The 16,357-nt window shown below is 38.9% G+C and overlaps 1 protein-coding gene across 4 annotated transcripts in view; it reads right to left on the minus strand.

Annotated features, from left to right (window-relative positions):
• ANKRD26 (ankyrin repeat domain 26) overlaps positions 1–16,357 on the minus strand; it is a 124,650-nt gene that overhangs the window by 88,067 nt on the left and 20,226 nt on the right. For 2 of the 4 annotated variants that reach the window (XM_089672103.1, XM_089672100.1), the window contains exons 4-9: positions 14,264–14,370; positions 11,368–11,505; positions 8,457–8,605; positions 6,860–6,910; positions 5,910–5,946; positions 4,347–4,410 (exon numbers count right to left, since the gene is read on the minus strand). In XM_089672103.1, coding sequence (XP_089528229.1) covers positions 4,347–4,410; positions 5,910–5,946; positions 6,860–6,910; positions 8,457–8,605; positions 11,368–11,505; positions 14,264–14,370 — 546 coding nt within the window. The remainder of the gene's footprint in view (positions 1–4,346; positions 4,411–5,909; positions 5,947–6,859; positions 6,911–8,456; positions 8,606–11,367; positions 11,506–14,263; positions 14,371–16,357) is intronic. The other 2 variants (XM_089672102.1, XM_089672104.1) reach the window with 1 other exon arrangement.

A 16,357-nucleotide genomic window follows, 5' to 3' on the forward strand; every position in this document is an offset into this window, starting at 1 on the left:
TTCACACAAATAGAGCTTTCTTTTGGTGGTATTTGATCACCTATACAGTTTTTACTTTTTGCGCTAAAAAGCCAAAATAGACTGAAAATTTTGAACCCCCCCCTGATATTTTTCACAATTGGTTATAAAAAATATCCAATAAACTCAAAGTTAGTCATAAATTTAGGCCAAAATGTATTCTGCTACATGTCTTTGGTAAAAAAATTCTCAATACGTGTAAATTAATTGGTTTGTGTGAAAGTTACTGTCTACAAACTATGGTATAGATATTGGAATTTACGTAGCTTTTACTTTCTGACTGTCTATTACATTTCTTGAGGTGCTAAAATGCCAGGGCTGTACAACCCCCCTACCCCATATGTTCCCTTTTTGGAAAGCAGACACACCAAGGATTTTGCAGAGAGGCATCTTGAGTCCATGGAACATTTTATTTTTTGCCACAAATTTTTTGAAAATGACAATTTTTTAAAAAATTTTTATTTATTTATTTTTACACAAAGTTGTCTCTTTAATGATATATTGATCATCCATGTCATGGGTATATGTGGAATAACACCCCAAAACACATTCTTCTACTTCTTCTGAGTATGGGGAAACCACATGTGAGAGACTTTTTGGCAGCCTAGCTACATACAGGCCCCCAAAATGCAAAGGCCACCTCCAGGCTTTCAAAGGGCATATTTTCTCATATCACTTCCCCACTACCAATCAGAGTTTCAGAGGTCCTAAAATGCCAGGATAGTACAACCACCCCCCCCCCCCCAAATGACCCCTTTTTGGAAAGTAGTCACCCCAAGGAATTTGATAAGAGGCATAATGAGTATTTTACAGATATCATTTTTGTCACAGGGTTTTGAAAAAGAAAAGAAAAAATACAATTTTTGTTTTCATTCTTCATTTTCCAAAAACATGTGGCAATAAATGAGGTCTGAAAAATACATTAGAACATCATTAGAAGCTTATGTCACACATCACTCACTCTTGAAGACCAAGCCTCTTCTGACACTTTTTTGTTCACATGAAAAAACAGTTTTTTTTGCTAGTAAATAATTTGAACCCCCAAACATTATATATTTTTTTGAAACAGAGGCCCTAAAGAATAAAACGGTGGGTGTTGAAATTGTTTACGTCACACAATATTTGCGCACTGATTTCTCAAACACAAGTATTTTGGAAAAAATACACTTTTTAGAATTTCAATGCACAAAACACAATATATTGCCAAATTGTTTGATAAAATATAAATGATGATGTTACGCCGAGTAAATAGATACCAAACATGACATGCTTTAAAACTGTGCATGCCCGTGCAATGGCAACAAAATACATACATTTTTATTATCGATAGGTGATGCTTTAAAAGCCTTTACAGGTCACCAATTTATATTTACACAGGAGGTCTAGTGCTAGAATTACTGCTCTCGATCTGATGTTCGTGAAGATACCTCACATGCATTGTGCAACCGCTGTTTACATACCGGAATGGAGTCAACGCTTGCACACGCAGGTGCACGCGCGTAGGAGGACAAGGATGCTTTTTCTTTTTAGTTATTTTGATTTTTTTAAAATTATTTTTACACTGTCCCTTTTTTTTTAATCACTTTTTTGCTATCACAGGGAATGTAAATATCCCCTCTGACTGCAATAGGCATTGACAGGTATTTTGTTTGAGAAATCTGGGGTCTATTAGACTCTAGATATCTCCTCTGTCCTTACATCATCTAATCTCAACAAGATCGGTGTGATCAGATGCCTTCCCAAATGGCGCTGTTTATATCCTGCGAAACTGATGTGATGAAATGCTCGTAGCTTCCAATTTCTTAGACTATAGAGATGAATGGATCCATTATGGTCTCTGATCAGCTCTATGGTCAGCCAGTGGATCTGCGGGCTGCATTCTCTGATTCCCCGATGGAACAGGAGAGCTCAAGAAAACTGTGGAAGGCGGAAGGAGGGGGGGATGTCCCTTCTCGCTGCTCATAAAAACAATTCAGCAGCTAACTGGTCACTAGGATTTATTTTACATGAAAGTCGATCACCAGCTGAAAAAAACGATATCAGGATGATGCCTGTAGCTGCAGGCATCATCCCATTATAATCACTCAAAGTTCAGCGACATACCAGTACATTGCTGGTCCATGTTGGGCATATATGTAATAGCAGAGAACATGGGCATATAATGAATCAGGTCTGTGGATTAATATGACCACAATTCATTCTTTTTTGTAATGCTGAGGGTTAGGCCCAAAACAGTTTTAAATTCAGCAGCCATGATAGGGTTCCATGTGAATTGTCTGGCAAGAGCTGAATTTGGGTGGGCAGTGAGGTATTGTCATAACAGCTTTGCTTACATTGTGATCATGTGACCGCATAGCGATCACATGATCACCGGGTCCCATTCACTGGGATCTTCATTCCGCTGTGTCTGCCAGACACAGCAGTTGCGGTGGGGGCACGCTGCGCCCCCTGTGTTACTACAGCTAGCGCGACATACAGGTATGTCGCTTTGCCTGTAGCTGCGGGAAGCAGTTAAAGGAGCACAATATTTTTCCACCAGTTTATATGCAATATAATCTGACAGAGCTTGAGCGATTTTGCAAAAAATAGCCAAAAATGTCACTCTCTAGATGTGCAAAGCTGGTAGAGACATAACTAAAAAGTCTTGCAGCTGTAATTGCAGTGAAAGGTGTTTCTACAAAGTATTGACTCAGGGGGGCTGAATAAAAAATACACGCCACACTTTTCAGATATTTGTGAAAAATGTTGAAAAACATTTATCGTTTTCCTTCCACTTCACAATTATGTGCCACTTTGTGTTGGTCTATCATATAAAATCCCAATAAAATAAATTTACATTTTTGGTTCTAACATGACAAATTGTGGAACATTTCAAGGAGTATAAATACTTTTACAAGGCACTGTACTTATGTTCTGCATTGTACCTTTTATTAAGCTATTAAACAGAGGCACTGTTGTGTAACCAAATGCAGTAAGCTATCTGCTGCACTAAGCACCTCAATTGTCATTCTCATGCTCGGTACTAAACGATACCACAATTTGTTTTGCCCATACCATTTGTTAAGTAGGAACAAATCCCTTATACGTCGATAATATCTACTGCTACCTTCACCAATTTTTCTAAAAAGATGCAAGCAAAGACATCATGTAATTTCTCTCTGCATTCACTCTGTCACAAATTTATAACAGCATTGGAGGTGAAGGCAATGCTTTTGAAACCTATTTGCTGCTTGTTAAAGGATATGTACACTAGGGTGTAACATGTTCCCCCTCCTGCAGCTCTCTTCCCCCTGCCTTCCCATGACAGCAGGCCGGGGATCTTCTCCTCACACCTGTAGACACTATTGAAAAGAGCATGGCTGTGTCATTCATTCTGTGAGTTCTGTGAATGAAAGCCTACAAGCGCCACCGGTCTTTGCGGCTGACGTCTTGTAATCTCAAAAGCTTCCTGAATGGAGGTAACTGCCTATTTGTATCGGATGTATGGTCAGACAGCTACCCTGACAGTCTGCAAGAGTCTGACATTGCACCAACTATCAAAGATGCAGCGATGCAATAATTTGCAAGCTCCTAAGAATAAAAAAAACAAAAACAAAAAAAAAAACAAAAACTAGGAGCACAGATGAGAGCCATAATGTAGACAGAAAGTGCCTATACTTGTGGAGCCTGCATCTATGTTGTTGCAGCCTGCTCCCTATTTGGACAACGTATTCTAGTAAGGAGTGGGAGAAGCCCTATAAAAAGGGGCTGTCTCACACCGATTCCTGCTGTACCAGACCAATTTAGAGCAGAGGATAGACCTGCAAGCACCACCTGGCTTGACAAAAGTTGATTTAAAATTCAAATGAGACGTACAGAAAATGAAATCCTATCACATGCAGTCAGTCACTGTTCGACAGTACCCACAGCTGCCAACATGAGAAATTCCTCCATCTACACTGTTAGCATGGATGGGGAAATCCATTGATTTTCAATCCAAGTATGTAAACTTTAGTAAAGCCTTTTCTGGGCAGTGTTAGGTAAGGACAGGACTCAGCTGATACAGGGAAAAAAGGGATTCTTGAATAAGGACAAACTCCCTAAATAAGGCAAATGTGACAGAGTGACTTGGAAAGAGTTCCACAGTGGCTACACCAAACACCTTTTGTTTAAATCATCACTAGAAGTATACTTGCCAAAGAAAACCCACAAAACCCCTGGTTTGTTTTCTACTGCAGCTGTCTGGACCATATTTTTTTGTCAAAAGCAATTTGGAGTAACAGATAGCAGTAAAATCAGTAATGTTTATGCTAACTGTCCTATAAGTTAGTGCAAAAGACAGCCATTACCTTTGGACTGAAATCCAAGTCATCTTCATCAGAGGAAGGCCAGGAGTCTGCTTTTCCAGAAACACTGTAATGAGAATGCATGTACTAATAAACATTCAGAAAACAGTGAAAGAAAAATGTTGTTGTAGATCGCTTTGCATCAAAAATGTTAAACAGTATATTTATTAAAGAAACAATTGCAGACCTGAAATCATTTAATAGGCATTCCGACAGGAAAAGGATTTCTAATTTCACTCAAATGCTGTGTTTCTGGATATGCCAATTTAACATAACGGTTTGCTACTGAACATATTGCAACACTGGAATATGGTTTTATACAGACTATATAGAGTTCACTGTATAAAAGGTTGCAATAGAGCACAGCTGTATCCAAGCCTTCTACTGTACCACAGTGGTTCTCAACTGCCAGGCCACAACCAACCTCCTGACGGGCTGTGGGTTTCTTCCAGGCAAAAGGACAGCCACAACATCAGCACAGCATCTGTTACATTGTTAGCAGGCCTTGGCCCAGGCCATAGGTAGCATGTGTGGCTGTGTAGGAGGGGAGGTCACTAATGGATTGTGAGGCAGAGGATGAAGAGTGGGCAGGGTGTTAATAGAAAGCATGTATCTGAGGCAATTGAGGGGTGTGCGCTGTTAGTGAGGAGCGGGTGGCTGGGAATATGGCAACTTGTCTGATGTGCGTTTATTACCCTGCACTAGCTATCCATAAAAGAGCAAAATATAATTTCATCCCTCTGTGACTGGCATAAGAGGAGAGGGAGGAAGGTACTGCTGTAGAGTGCCCTATGGGATGGCCCAGATTCCAGTACAAACACATTTGCAGTGAGTTTCTAGCTGTGTTTAAAGAAAATTGCTGAGCTTCATATAATACATGTTGACATGCTAAGCCCTCCTCCTATATCATGTAAACCAGCCATCAGAAGAGTCTGCTGGTTGTTAGGTCCAATGGGCAGGAACTCCCAGCTCAAGACAATATTGAAGAAAGACAGTTGCTGGCTCTCTGAATGTGTAAGGGCTGTTTCACAACAGATGCAGTCCAGTGCATTTTTAATCTACATCAAAAATGTATGCACATGTATTACAATGGCCATAGTTCACACCAGTGCTGTATTCCAGTGCAGTCAAAAAAAGAATATAGTGCATTTTTTCTGTATAGAACCCATCTGGAACGTGGCAAAATGCATGGAAAATACCAGAAAAGCACATGTCCTGAATTGATGATCATGAGCAGCTTGCTATGGGGGCACTCAGCAAGGGAGAGAAGTTGAGAGCTCTAGCTGGAGACCCCAAAAGTGTAGGATCAGGGCTACTTTGTGTAAAATCTTTGACAAAAGTTGATTGTGCTATTTTGCTAAATACTTTAGTCACTTGGCATTTAATGTCCGTGTACTGAAAAATATTTGTGCAGTGAAATCAGAGTAATAAGACTGTTAAGTTTCATAGATGAGTACCAAAATCAACAACACCAATACCATAGAAAACAAAACTCTAAAAGCAAATTGCAACTTAAAATTACATTTATATATTTGCAGATGAAAAAAAAAATGAGAAAAATCTTACGGGGATTCAGAGTCACCTTGAGAAAAGTCATCAGTTCCTATAGAGAGAAAACATTATCATTTTGAATGTGAAATATATTAATATCAACTAATAGGTACAGCTGCTACAAAAGAAGCAAACGGGTAGGAAAAGAGGGGAAAAAAAAGTCTAAAATAGATTTCTGTTGACAAAGTTTCATGTAAACTAAATCTGGACAAATCAGCTATAATCAATGCAAACTGAACAAACATAGGTACCTTTGGTAAACTGAAACAATAATTTTGTGTAAAATGATCACATAAGGATAATGCCTAAAGCTAGGCATAACTAAGTTGATTTTTTTATTGTCTGTTATGTTATGATGTCTAAGCAGCTTTTTTTCATCCAAATAGTACTGCATGGTTGGATTATTGTCCAGCAGCCTTTAAAACTGGATATGCCTGATGATATATATATATATATATATATATATATATATATATATATATTTATTAGAATTAATCTAAATGCCATTATTTTAGATCACATGTCAGAGATAACTGTTTGAAAAAAAAGGAGATAAATGATTTTAGCATTTGTTGATTTTAAATTGGGGTCTCAACTAATATTTACAATCTACCTTGTTATACAAAGTATAACATAATACAATATAAATATATGGCAAAACACAGGACTGTGCTGAAACATGTACATATGATCCCTCTGCACTGTTCAGGCCTAGTTAGGAGTATCTGAAATTCATAATCAGAAACTGTGCTCTAGAAAAAAAGGAAGGCTATGCATCTTCCATTGATGATCACTATAGGTCTGTACCAAATATCTTTACATTTACAAAGCATCAATAAAGTCTTACCTGATTTAATGTTTGTGTCTCCTGCATCTAAGTATTGCTAACCTTTATTGAATTATTAACTAATTGTATACAGGCATAAAGCCGTGTTAATGGCTAACGTGTATTCACTACGTAATACCTTTCTCTGAATCTCTTTTTCTTGACTTTTGCTTTGAAGTCACTTGCAACTCTACATCCATACATGAAAAGGCATGGAAAGAACAGAAACAAAATGGTAATCATACCCTGGATATTAGAAGGCTAAACTGACAAGCCATTATAAATAATGGTAAGTACACAAAATAAATTATGACACAGTGTTTGAACAACAAATGAACACCTGTTATGTGTTTTTTTAAACCAAAAAGTGTAAGTACTGATATGAAAGTGTCCCCTAAACTCCTGTATCATCATTGTAATTGGACTTCTTAGGCTACATTTGCATTGGCGACTAGCAAATGATAGAGGCTGGAATTTGCCAATTTCTGCAGCTGTTTCTGCCACCTGCAGACGCCGAGGCTTTTACATATCAATGACCGGTTGGCAGTTGCTGCAGCTATCCATGGATGTCAGCCCAGCCAGCAATTACCTGCAGTGATTGCTGCTGGATGCAGGAAGCAAAGTCCTTTATGCAAAGTCCATCAGTAGGATCATCTTGTCCTAGCAGTAGCAAACCTGGAGATTGGCACTTTGCCTAGTCCACCTGGTTCCACTCCCCTACACTCTCTCTAGTACCTGCCAAATGCCAGACAGAGGGGGATAAAAGCCAAGGAGAGTGCATAAGCATCTTCAAGGCACCCCAGAAGCAGCACCTGCAACAGGATGAACCCCTGGCCTACTATAATGGAATTACAAACCTCAACAGTCATTATTCTTGCCCAGACAGGGACATACCCCTTTCCAAATAAGCGCCATACTTTCACAGCATCATGGCTGGTGCACAAATCTCCACCACATAAATAAGCAGAAAGTACAACAGACAGAGAGGCAGGAAAGACAAATCGTACTTAAAGTGTTACTAAACCCAGGACCCTGCATTCACTATATCTGGTCTCCCACAGTACACACAGCATGGAAATGCAATTATTTTAGTAAAATTGCTAAATACCTTTTCTCATCAGCAGTTAGAGTAGTCTTGTGACTTCTATCAGTGTTCAGCAGAGCACTGGTTACAGCTTGTATGAGGAGTTTTCTTTCTGCTCTAGGAGGATGCAAAACCCCTGACCCTCTGTCTGGACAGTGCTGATTGGCCCTGTGCTGATCACATGCACTCTTCCAAGAAAAAAAAAAAACCTCTAGCAATACACACTAAACTGAGCATGTGACTACAGGTTCAGTATCTCTTATCAGGTGGACATTTGAACAAGAGGAGGGGCAGAGAAAAGAGGACCAAACAGCCTTTTTACACAATGTGGAGGATTAACCCCTTAGGTTCCACAGTGGGTATAACAAGCACACTTTACTGTATATACAAACTGATTTTACTGTTCTGGGTTTAGTAACATTTTTACTCAAGAATATTGATCTGTTAGCACTAGTCTCTTTTTACTCTATGCTTGAACTGTTTTGCTGAATAAACCAGGTTTCTCTTCTAATCAGTATTTGTAAAATATTAGCTTTGATTTATAACAGAAACCAAAAGATCTGATACCATCCTTTTAAAAGTTTATACTATTTATTGAATTAATTTTTATAATTATTTATACATTTTCATAGAATTAAAGATCCAGGTTTACCTTCTTTATCTATAGCTGGACTGCCCAATGTAAATGTACCTTCCACAACTTGATTAGGACTGTTAAATACTGATGTGCCTTTTTTACCACCACCATAAAGAGATGAGCGCTTATTCTTTGAACCATGTTCAATAATTAAATGTGAACAACTGAAAAAAAATGAAAGTTAAAATGTTAGCAAACTGCATGAAAAGTCTGCCTTTAAATATTGATCCATTTAAATATCATAGTGAACATTCACTCTTATTTTTGGTCATGGGTAATGGTCAAATAAGTTAGTGCTTTGAGAAAGAAGTTAGCAATAGCAGCCCAAATATTTCTCACACGATAAGTTTATATAATTAAAAAGTATTTAGATACGTCAGTCAATTGATTTTATTTGAAGAGGCCTAATGACCTATATTAAAGGCCCTTCATCATCGCTGAGTGGCTTTCGTTCTGCCTAATAGAATGCCACCTAAATTCATAATCTTCAAAGCGGTTGTAAACTCTCATATATATATATATATATATATACTCAGCGAAGTGACTAATCTCAGGTGATACACAGAGATGAAACAAATCCTCCTGCATAAGTTGTACCTGTTTATCTACAGTAGTCTGTTCCCTACATCCAAAGTGCAGAGTTTACACAGGATCTCTCAGCTCTGAAAAGCAGGGGGCAGAGAGCTGAAGTTACATCAGCAAGGAAAGCTCTGATAGCTGATTGGAGGGAAAGGACGCACCCCCTCTTCACACAGCACACAGGGACAGAGCTGGGGCTGTCAATCACAGACTGTGCCCTCCCCGTCACCTTTTTTTCTGTTGGTGTCAGGAAAACTTGCCAGACGTGACTTATGCCTATAGCAGATGAATGATGCAGCAGACATAAATGACACTTAGGGGTTTATTTACTAAAGCTGGAGAGTCCAAAATCAGACTCCCTTCTGCATAGAAACCAATCAGCTTCTAACCTCAGCTTGTTCAATGAAGCTTTGGCAATGAAACCTGGAAGCTGATTGGTTTCTATGCAGAATGGAGTCTGATTTTGCACTCTCCAGCTTTAGTAAATAAACCCCTTAGTGCTCTAGATTGAGACAAGCACACGCTATAGAATTATATACTTTGTTAATATTTCTTGTCTGAGGTTTACAACCACTTTAAAATAAATCTATAAAACCCAGGCAGTCCAAAAGCAGGAGCTTAAAAAACAAAACAAACAAAACAAAAGAAACGCAGTGTACTTTTAGTAAAAAAAAAAAAAGAACTCTGCAAGATAATAAAAACTCCACAGATATATACAAATAAAATTATATGCAGTTACCAACTTGAGGCTGGCACTACCCTTACTGGTCAGTGAGACCAATAGGAATGCTCAGAGGTTAAATAGGCATGGTCAAGTTCAACATTTCCAGAAAGATCCAATATTTGCATATAATATATGATGTTTTGACATTCAGTAAAGTGTAACTTCTGCTTATGCATGGTTTCATCATATGCCTATTTGAATTGCACAGGTCTGTGACAAATTTATTTTAAAGGGGTTTGTCTACTAACTCGATAAGCTTTTTTTTGAGCTTATGTTGATCAAAGGATAAACAGATTGAGGTTTTTTTTTTGTTGCTATAATTTCAGTATTTTAGAGTGAAAACTCCTTTAAAAAAGGAGACATTTAATTCTGTGTACACTATTCCTTCTTTACATAGCACAATGATTTACTTTTACATACTTTATGTACAGCAACGCTTGCCTAATTCACTTAAACATCTTACACACTGGCCTGTTTAGTGGCCAGTATACTTTGCTGGAAAACTAGACTGGCTTTCCACAGAAGATTCTGCACCTTGATTATGAGAGAGGGGCACTTTGTTCCAGTCTACTTTGCTGGAAAACTGCACTGGTATTCCACAGAAGGGTCTGCAACTTGATTATGACAGAGGGGCACTTTCTACCAGTACACTTTGCCGGAAAACTGCACTGGTATTCCACAGAAGGGTCTGCACCTTGATTATGACAGAGGGGCACTTTCTACCAGTATACTTTGTTGGAAAACTGCACTGGTATTCCACAGAAGGGTCTGCACCTTGATTATGACAGAGGGGCACTTTCTACCAGTATACTTTGTTGGAAAACTGCACTGGTGTTCCACAGAAGGGTCTGCACCTTGATTATGGCAGAGGGGCACTTTGTACCAGTATACGTTGCCGGAAAACTGCACTGGTATTTCACAGAAGGAGCTACACCTTGATTATGACAGAGGGGCACATTGTACCAGTATACTTTGCTGGAAAACTGCACTGATATTCCTCAGAAGGGTATGCAGCTTGATTATGACAGAGGGACAATTTGTACCAGTATACTTTGCCGGAAAACTGCACTGGTATTCCACAGAAGGGTCTGCAACTTGATTATGACAAAGGGGCACTTTGTACCAGTCTTCTAAACAAAAATTGGCCTGGCAAAACCCCACCTCATCCACATTCTCATCATTTTTTGTATGAAGCCTCTTTGGTGAAGTACCACTGAAAATAGGTCAGGCTGTGAGAAGCATTTACGCAATTGCAGGTAATTATAGATAGCCTGAATACTGCAGTACATGAATATGTACAGTAGAAGGACAGAAATACGCTCATTCTTTACGTAGTGCAACACAACTAGTAACATCTTTTTATTATGCTGCAAATACTGTAGATGAGCACACATGAATCTGACTTACTAGGCATCACAATTCAATGTTTCAAAGACAGAACTGCTCTTGTTGCTTGTAACAATTAAATATACACTTTCATATTTTGTGTGCCTCATTGATGAATGAAAGGTAGCCTACAAGAGAAGCATCTCCTTCAAGTTCAGTAACGAAAGTCAATACTTGGAGTGTTTAATACAGCGATAAATCATATAAAATGAAGAAAAATGACCATTTTAAACTTACGCATGATGGCCATTCATAACTGCATGATCATCAGCAGTCCATCCAGTCTCGTCTTTTACAAAGATATCAGCGGTATTTTGTAGTAAGTACTTCACCAAACTGATCTGACCGCTGCCTGCAGCAACCATTAAAGATGTTCTGTAATACAAGAGGTAAGAATTTATCACCGGTTACTGTGTCAAACGCCACCCTTTATCCTTCCCACCCCTACCCCATTTAGACTCCCTTGCTGTTAATCATGGGGTAAAAAGAAACCTCCAAAGTATCACATTATTATAATATTACTAAATTAAAAAATGTGTGTATGAAATACTATAATAATGACATAAAATAAACGAAAAGGTGTTAAAATGACTTCCTCATGCAATGTCTATGAATTTAATGGGCAATCTCCCTCACAACCAGCAGTGGGTTGAGGGGATAGAAAGAGAAGTGCCACTTAATCCAGTTAGCAGGTACCTCTACAGTGTCTTGGATCTGCTGTATACCACCACTCCACCCTAAAAATCCATGGTGCTCGGTACTGCAAATAATCACCCAAGTTAGCTGGTTGTGGCACTAACAACAGTCATCTCACCAGTATAAAATTAACATCATAACCTATTTAGTTACATTTAGGTGACTAAATCTATTAATCAAAAACATAAAAACAATATGTTGTGCTCCTGCTTTGAATATTAAATCAATACAAATTTCCAATAAATATATATAAAAAAAAATCAATATTAATAAACTTGTGAAAAACAGAAAATCATGTGAAATCAAAATGTCATCCCGTGCTCATCATACAAAAAAATATATAATATAAAAAATATAATATATATAAAAATTAATCAGTCTTCAATGAAAAAAAGATATGTGACTTTTACAAGTGAATCAAATCAATAAATCCAGGTGACTTCCTTAGTGAGTAAGGGAGCAGCCTGAGAGGGACCCACCACTCTTCATATGGTGCAACAAACATCAGTTACAGGCTACCGTATTTTTCGCTCCATAAGACGCACTTTTTTTCCCCAAAAAAGGGGGGAAAATGTCAGTGCGTCTTATGGAGCGAATATAGAGCGGCCGGTCCGGTATTTCCACCGCTGCCGTGTCAGAATACCGGGCCGGCCGCTCAGCTCTGCAGTGGGACCTTACCTGTCCCTCTATCCAGCGGCGCGCTGTCTTCCCGGCTTCTGTAGTGTGCGTGACAGCCGGGTCCCAAGTGCGCATGCGGAAGAAGCAGTGCTCTTTGTGAATGGTAAGGCGGTACCTGGGACACATGACAGATCCCAGAAGCCGCCGGACCAATCACAAAGCGCAGCGCTTCTCGCACATGCGCACTGGGCATCCGGCTGTCCGACGAGCGCCCACACTACAGAAAGCCGGGAAGATAGCGCGCGGCTGGATAGAGGAACAGGTAAGATAAAAAAAAAAACTCTGCGGAAGTAAGAGCGGGTACCTGTCAAATTCAGGTACCCGCTCCCCCTCCCTCCCCAAAGGTCAGCAGTCATCTCCTGTACTGTCCGCAGTCTCTGGTCATCCCTGTACTGTGTCCGCAGTCTCTGGTCATCCCTGTGCTGTCCCCACAGTCTCTGGTCATCCCTGTGCTGTCCGCAGTCTCTGGTCATCCCCTGTACTGTGTCCGCAGTCTCTGGTCATCCCTGTGCTGTCCGCAGTCTCTGGTCATCCCTGTACTGTGTCCGCAGTCTCTGGTCATCCCTGTGCTGTCCGCTGTCTCTGGTCATCCTCTGTACTGTCCGCAGTCTCTGGTCATCTCCTCTACTGTGTCCGCAGTCTCTGGTCATCCCCTGTACTGTGTCCGCAGTCTCTGGTCATCCCCTGTACTGTCCGCAGTCTCTGGTCATCTCCTGTACTGTCCGCAGTCCCTGGTCATCTCCTGTACTGTCCGCAGTCTCTGGTCATCTCCTCTACTATGTCTGCAGTCCATTAGTTCAGAATTTTTTTTTTCCTGTTTTCTGCCTCTAAAACCTAGGGTGCGTCTTATGGTCAGGTGCGTCTTATGGAGCGAAAAATACGGTAATCTGGAGGTGAGCGCACATCTTATACTCATTAAGGAAGGCACCTGGAATTACTGATTAGATTTGAATCACTGGGAAAAGTCACAAAATTGTTGGTGATATTTACACTATTTAAATGTGAGTGCTACTGATACTTAAATAAAGCACAGTTTTTTTAAAAAAGATAAAGCACTATTTTTGATAATTTTCTTTCCACTGAGGGCACCTACCAAGGAAAGGAAAGCAGGAGATAAGCAGTATAGGAGTTAGAGCCCAGCAGGAGTAGGAGACGGGAAGCAGCCTGAGAGGGACCCACCACTCTCCATATGGTGCAATAAACATCAGTCCCATTGAGTGGACAAAAAGCGTTATTAGCCTGTTACAGGCTAATCTGGAGGTGAGCGCACATCTTATACTCAATACGGAAGTCACCCGGAATTATTGATTTGATTCACTGGGAAAAGTCACATATATTTTTTTCATTGAAGACTGATTAATTTTTATATTATATTTTTTATATTATATATTTTTTTATGATGAGCATTGGATGACATTTTGATTTCACATGATTTTCTGTTTTTCACAAGTTTATTAATATTGATTTTTTTGATATATTTATTGGAAATTTGTATTGATTTAATATTCAAAGAAGGAGCGCAACATATTGTTTTTATGTTTTTGAAATATTTGCACATTTAAAGAGGATGTGTTGTATGTTTGCGATCCTGTAATAGTAGTGAGTGGCTCGCAAGTTACATCTTTGTTTTTATTTAAATCTATTACTCATATTGCAATATTCATTTCAAACCACACGTAGTAATTTTCTGCTGGGAGCACAATAACGCTTTTCTGATTACAGTTCTGTAAACACATGCAGGTACTACCCTTAAATATACCTTCCATTTTTGTCCTTTGAATTCACATCAGCTCCTTCTTTAATTAACAATTCTACCATCTCCTGATGATTTTCAGTAGCTGCGAGAACAAGTGGTGTACAGTCATCCTAAAAACCAAACCAATAGACATTAACATAATACAGTAAGCGCAAAACTACCAAATGTCAATATTAATATAGATATAATTGCAGAATTGCCTGTTTTTGCAGCTTTTGTCAGGCTTTTTTCAACTAAAAGGTGTCAAGTGCTGCTGAAAAAGGGGTGGAGAGCTACTGTTTGAGCAGAAAGCAGGACAAAACGCTTGAAAAAAAAAAAGCTTATGTTGTGCTTTTCAGACATTTCCATTGAAGTCTATGGGGACAATTCTGATTGAAAAAGTAGACTATGTACTTTTTGAACAACAGGCATTTTGCTACAAGCGACAGGACTCTCAGATGTGAACAAAGGCTATTGAAAACAATAGGTTTTTGCTTGTTAAGTATTTTTGAGATTCGAGCTACAAGCTACAAAACATTCAAGTGTGAACAGGGCCTAATACTGCAACTGGTCAACTTATGCCAAGCAGTGAATGTCACCTTCTCCCAGAACTCATACCAATCAACTATCTTAGGGCAGCTCCAAGGCTGCCAAAGCAATAGGAGTTGTTTGCACTACAAAGCTTTCTTAGAACAGATATCAGTTGAAATTTCCAAACCACGGTTAATTGGTACTTTATAATAAAAATGACCTAACAAATAGTAGATAACTCAGAAAATCTATTGGTATAACGCTGAAAGCATTTAGGTATAGATTCACCATTTTATTATAAGAGATTCAGGTCAGTTCAGTCTACAGTACTCCCCCTTCCCTGTGAAAAAGAAATACATAAATAGCACAGCAAATCTATCTAACCTCTTTCTTCTTAGATCCCATTCACACCTGAGCGATTTGTAGCGCGAAGCTCCAATACGCTTGAGGAGAAAAAAAAATCAATTATTTTTAACCACTTAATCTCCGGAAGATTTCCCCACCTTCCTGACCGGGCCATTTTTTGTGATAAGGCACTACATTACTTTAACTGACAATTGCACAGTGATGCAATGCAGTGTATACAAAAAAATGTATGTAGTTTTTTCCCCCACAAATAGAGCTTTCTTTTAGTGGTATTTGATAACCTCTGAATTTTTTATTTTTTGTGCTATAAATAGTTATAGTGTCTACAAATGGCGGTATCTATATACACTGGAATTTAGTTTTTTTTTAATACTAGTAATGGCCGTGATCAGTGACTTATAGTGGGACTGTAATAGTGCAGCAGACATTTTGACACTGACACTTTGTGGGAACCAGTGACACTAATACAGTGATCAGTGCTAAAAATATACTCTATCATTGTAGTAATAACACTGGCTGGGAAGGGGTTAAACATCTAGGGCGATCAAAGGGTTAATTGTGTGCCTAGCCAATGTTTTTGTGTGCACTGTGTACGTTTCACACTAGGCAAACTGCTAGAATTTATTTTCTGAATAAAACCTAGCAGATCGCTGTTGACATAACACAGCCCTGCTCTGTTCACACAGTCAGAGCTGTGTTTTGTCACTGTCCTCTGCAATAACCAGGTGCCAGCACCTGTTGATTGACTTCTACTTTGTCCAATCACAGCAGAAGTGGTCCTGTCGCAGGAAGGCGCCCCCCCCCCCATGACAGAAATGCAAAACGACAATTAGAACCATGATTTTGCACAGAACATCTGCCCTGTAGCAGTAAATCTGCTATAGGGCGGAGGTCAAGTGAGTAATGGAGATGGTTCACATCTCCAATCCAAGTTGCCTGAAGCTCAAACAAGTTCTGGAGCATTTATTGTCACGGCAGATTTGTGTGTTTTTCATTCCATAGAATTGAATAGAAATGATTTCCGCATTTTTGTCGTGCATTTTTCTGCTCAAATGTAAAAATAAATAAATACATGATAAAAAAAAATAATCATAAATAAATATTAAAGAAAGAAAATAAAAAATATAATAAACAAATAATTAACCCCTAACCCTAAAATAAATAAATGAGGACCATAAAATAAATATTAACCCCTAACCCCAACCCCTAATTATAACCCTA

Source organism: Staurois parvus, unplaced genomic scaffold (assembly GCF_062004578.1).
Source record: "Staurois parvus isolate SC_StPar_1 unplaced genomic scaffold, SC_StPar_1.0 ptg000120l, whole genome shotgun sequence".
Lineage (NCBI taxonomy): Eukaryota > Metazoa > Chordata > Amphibia > Anura > Ranidae > Staurois > Staurois parvus.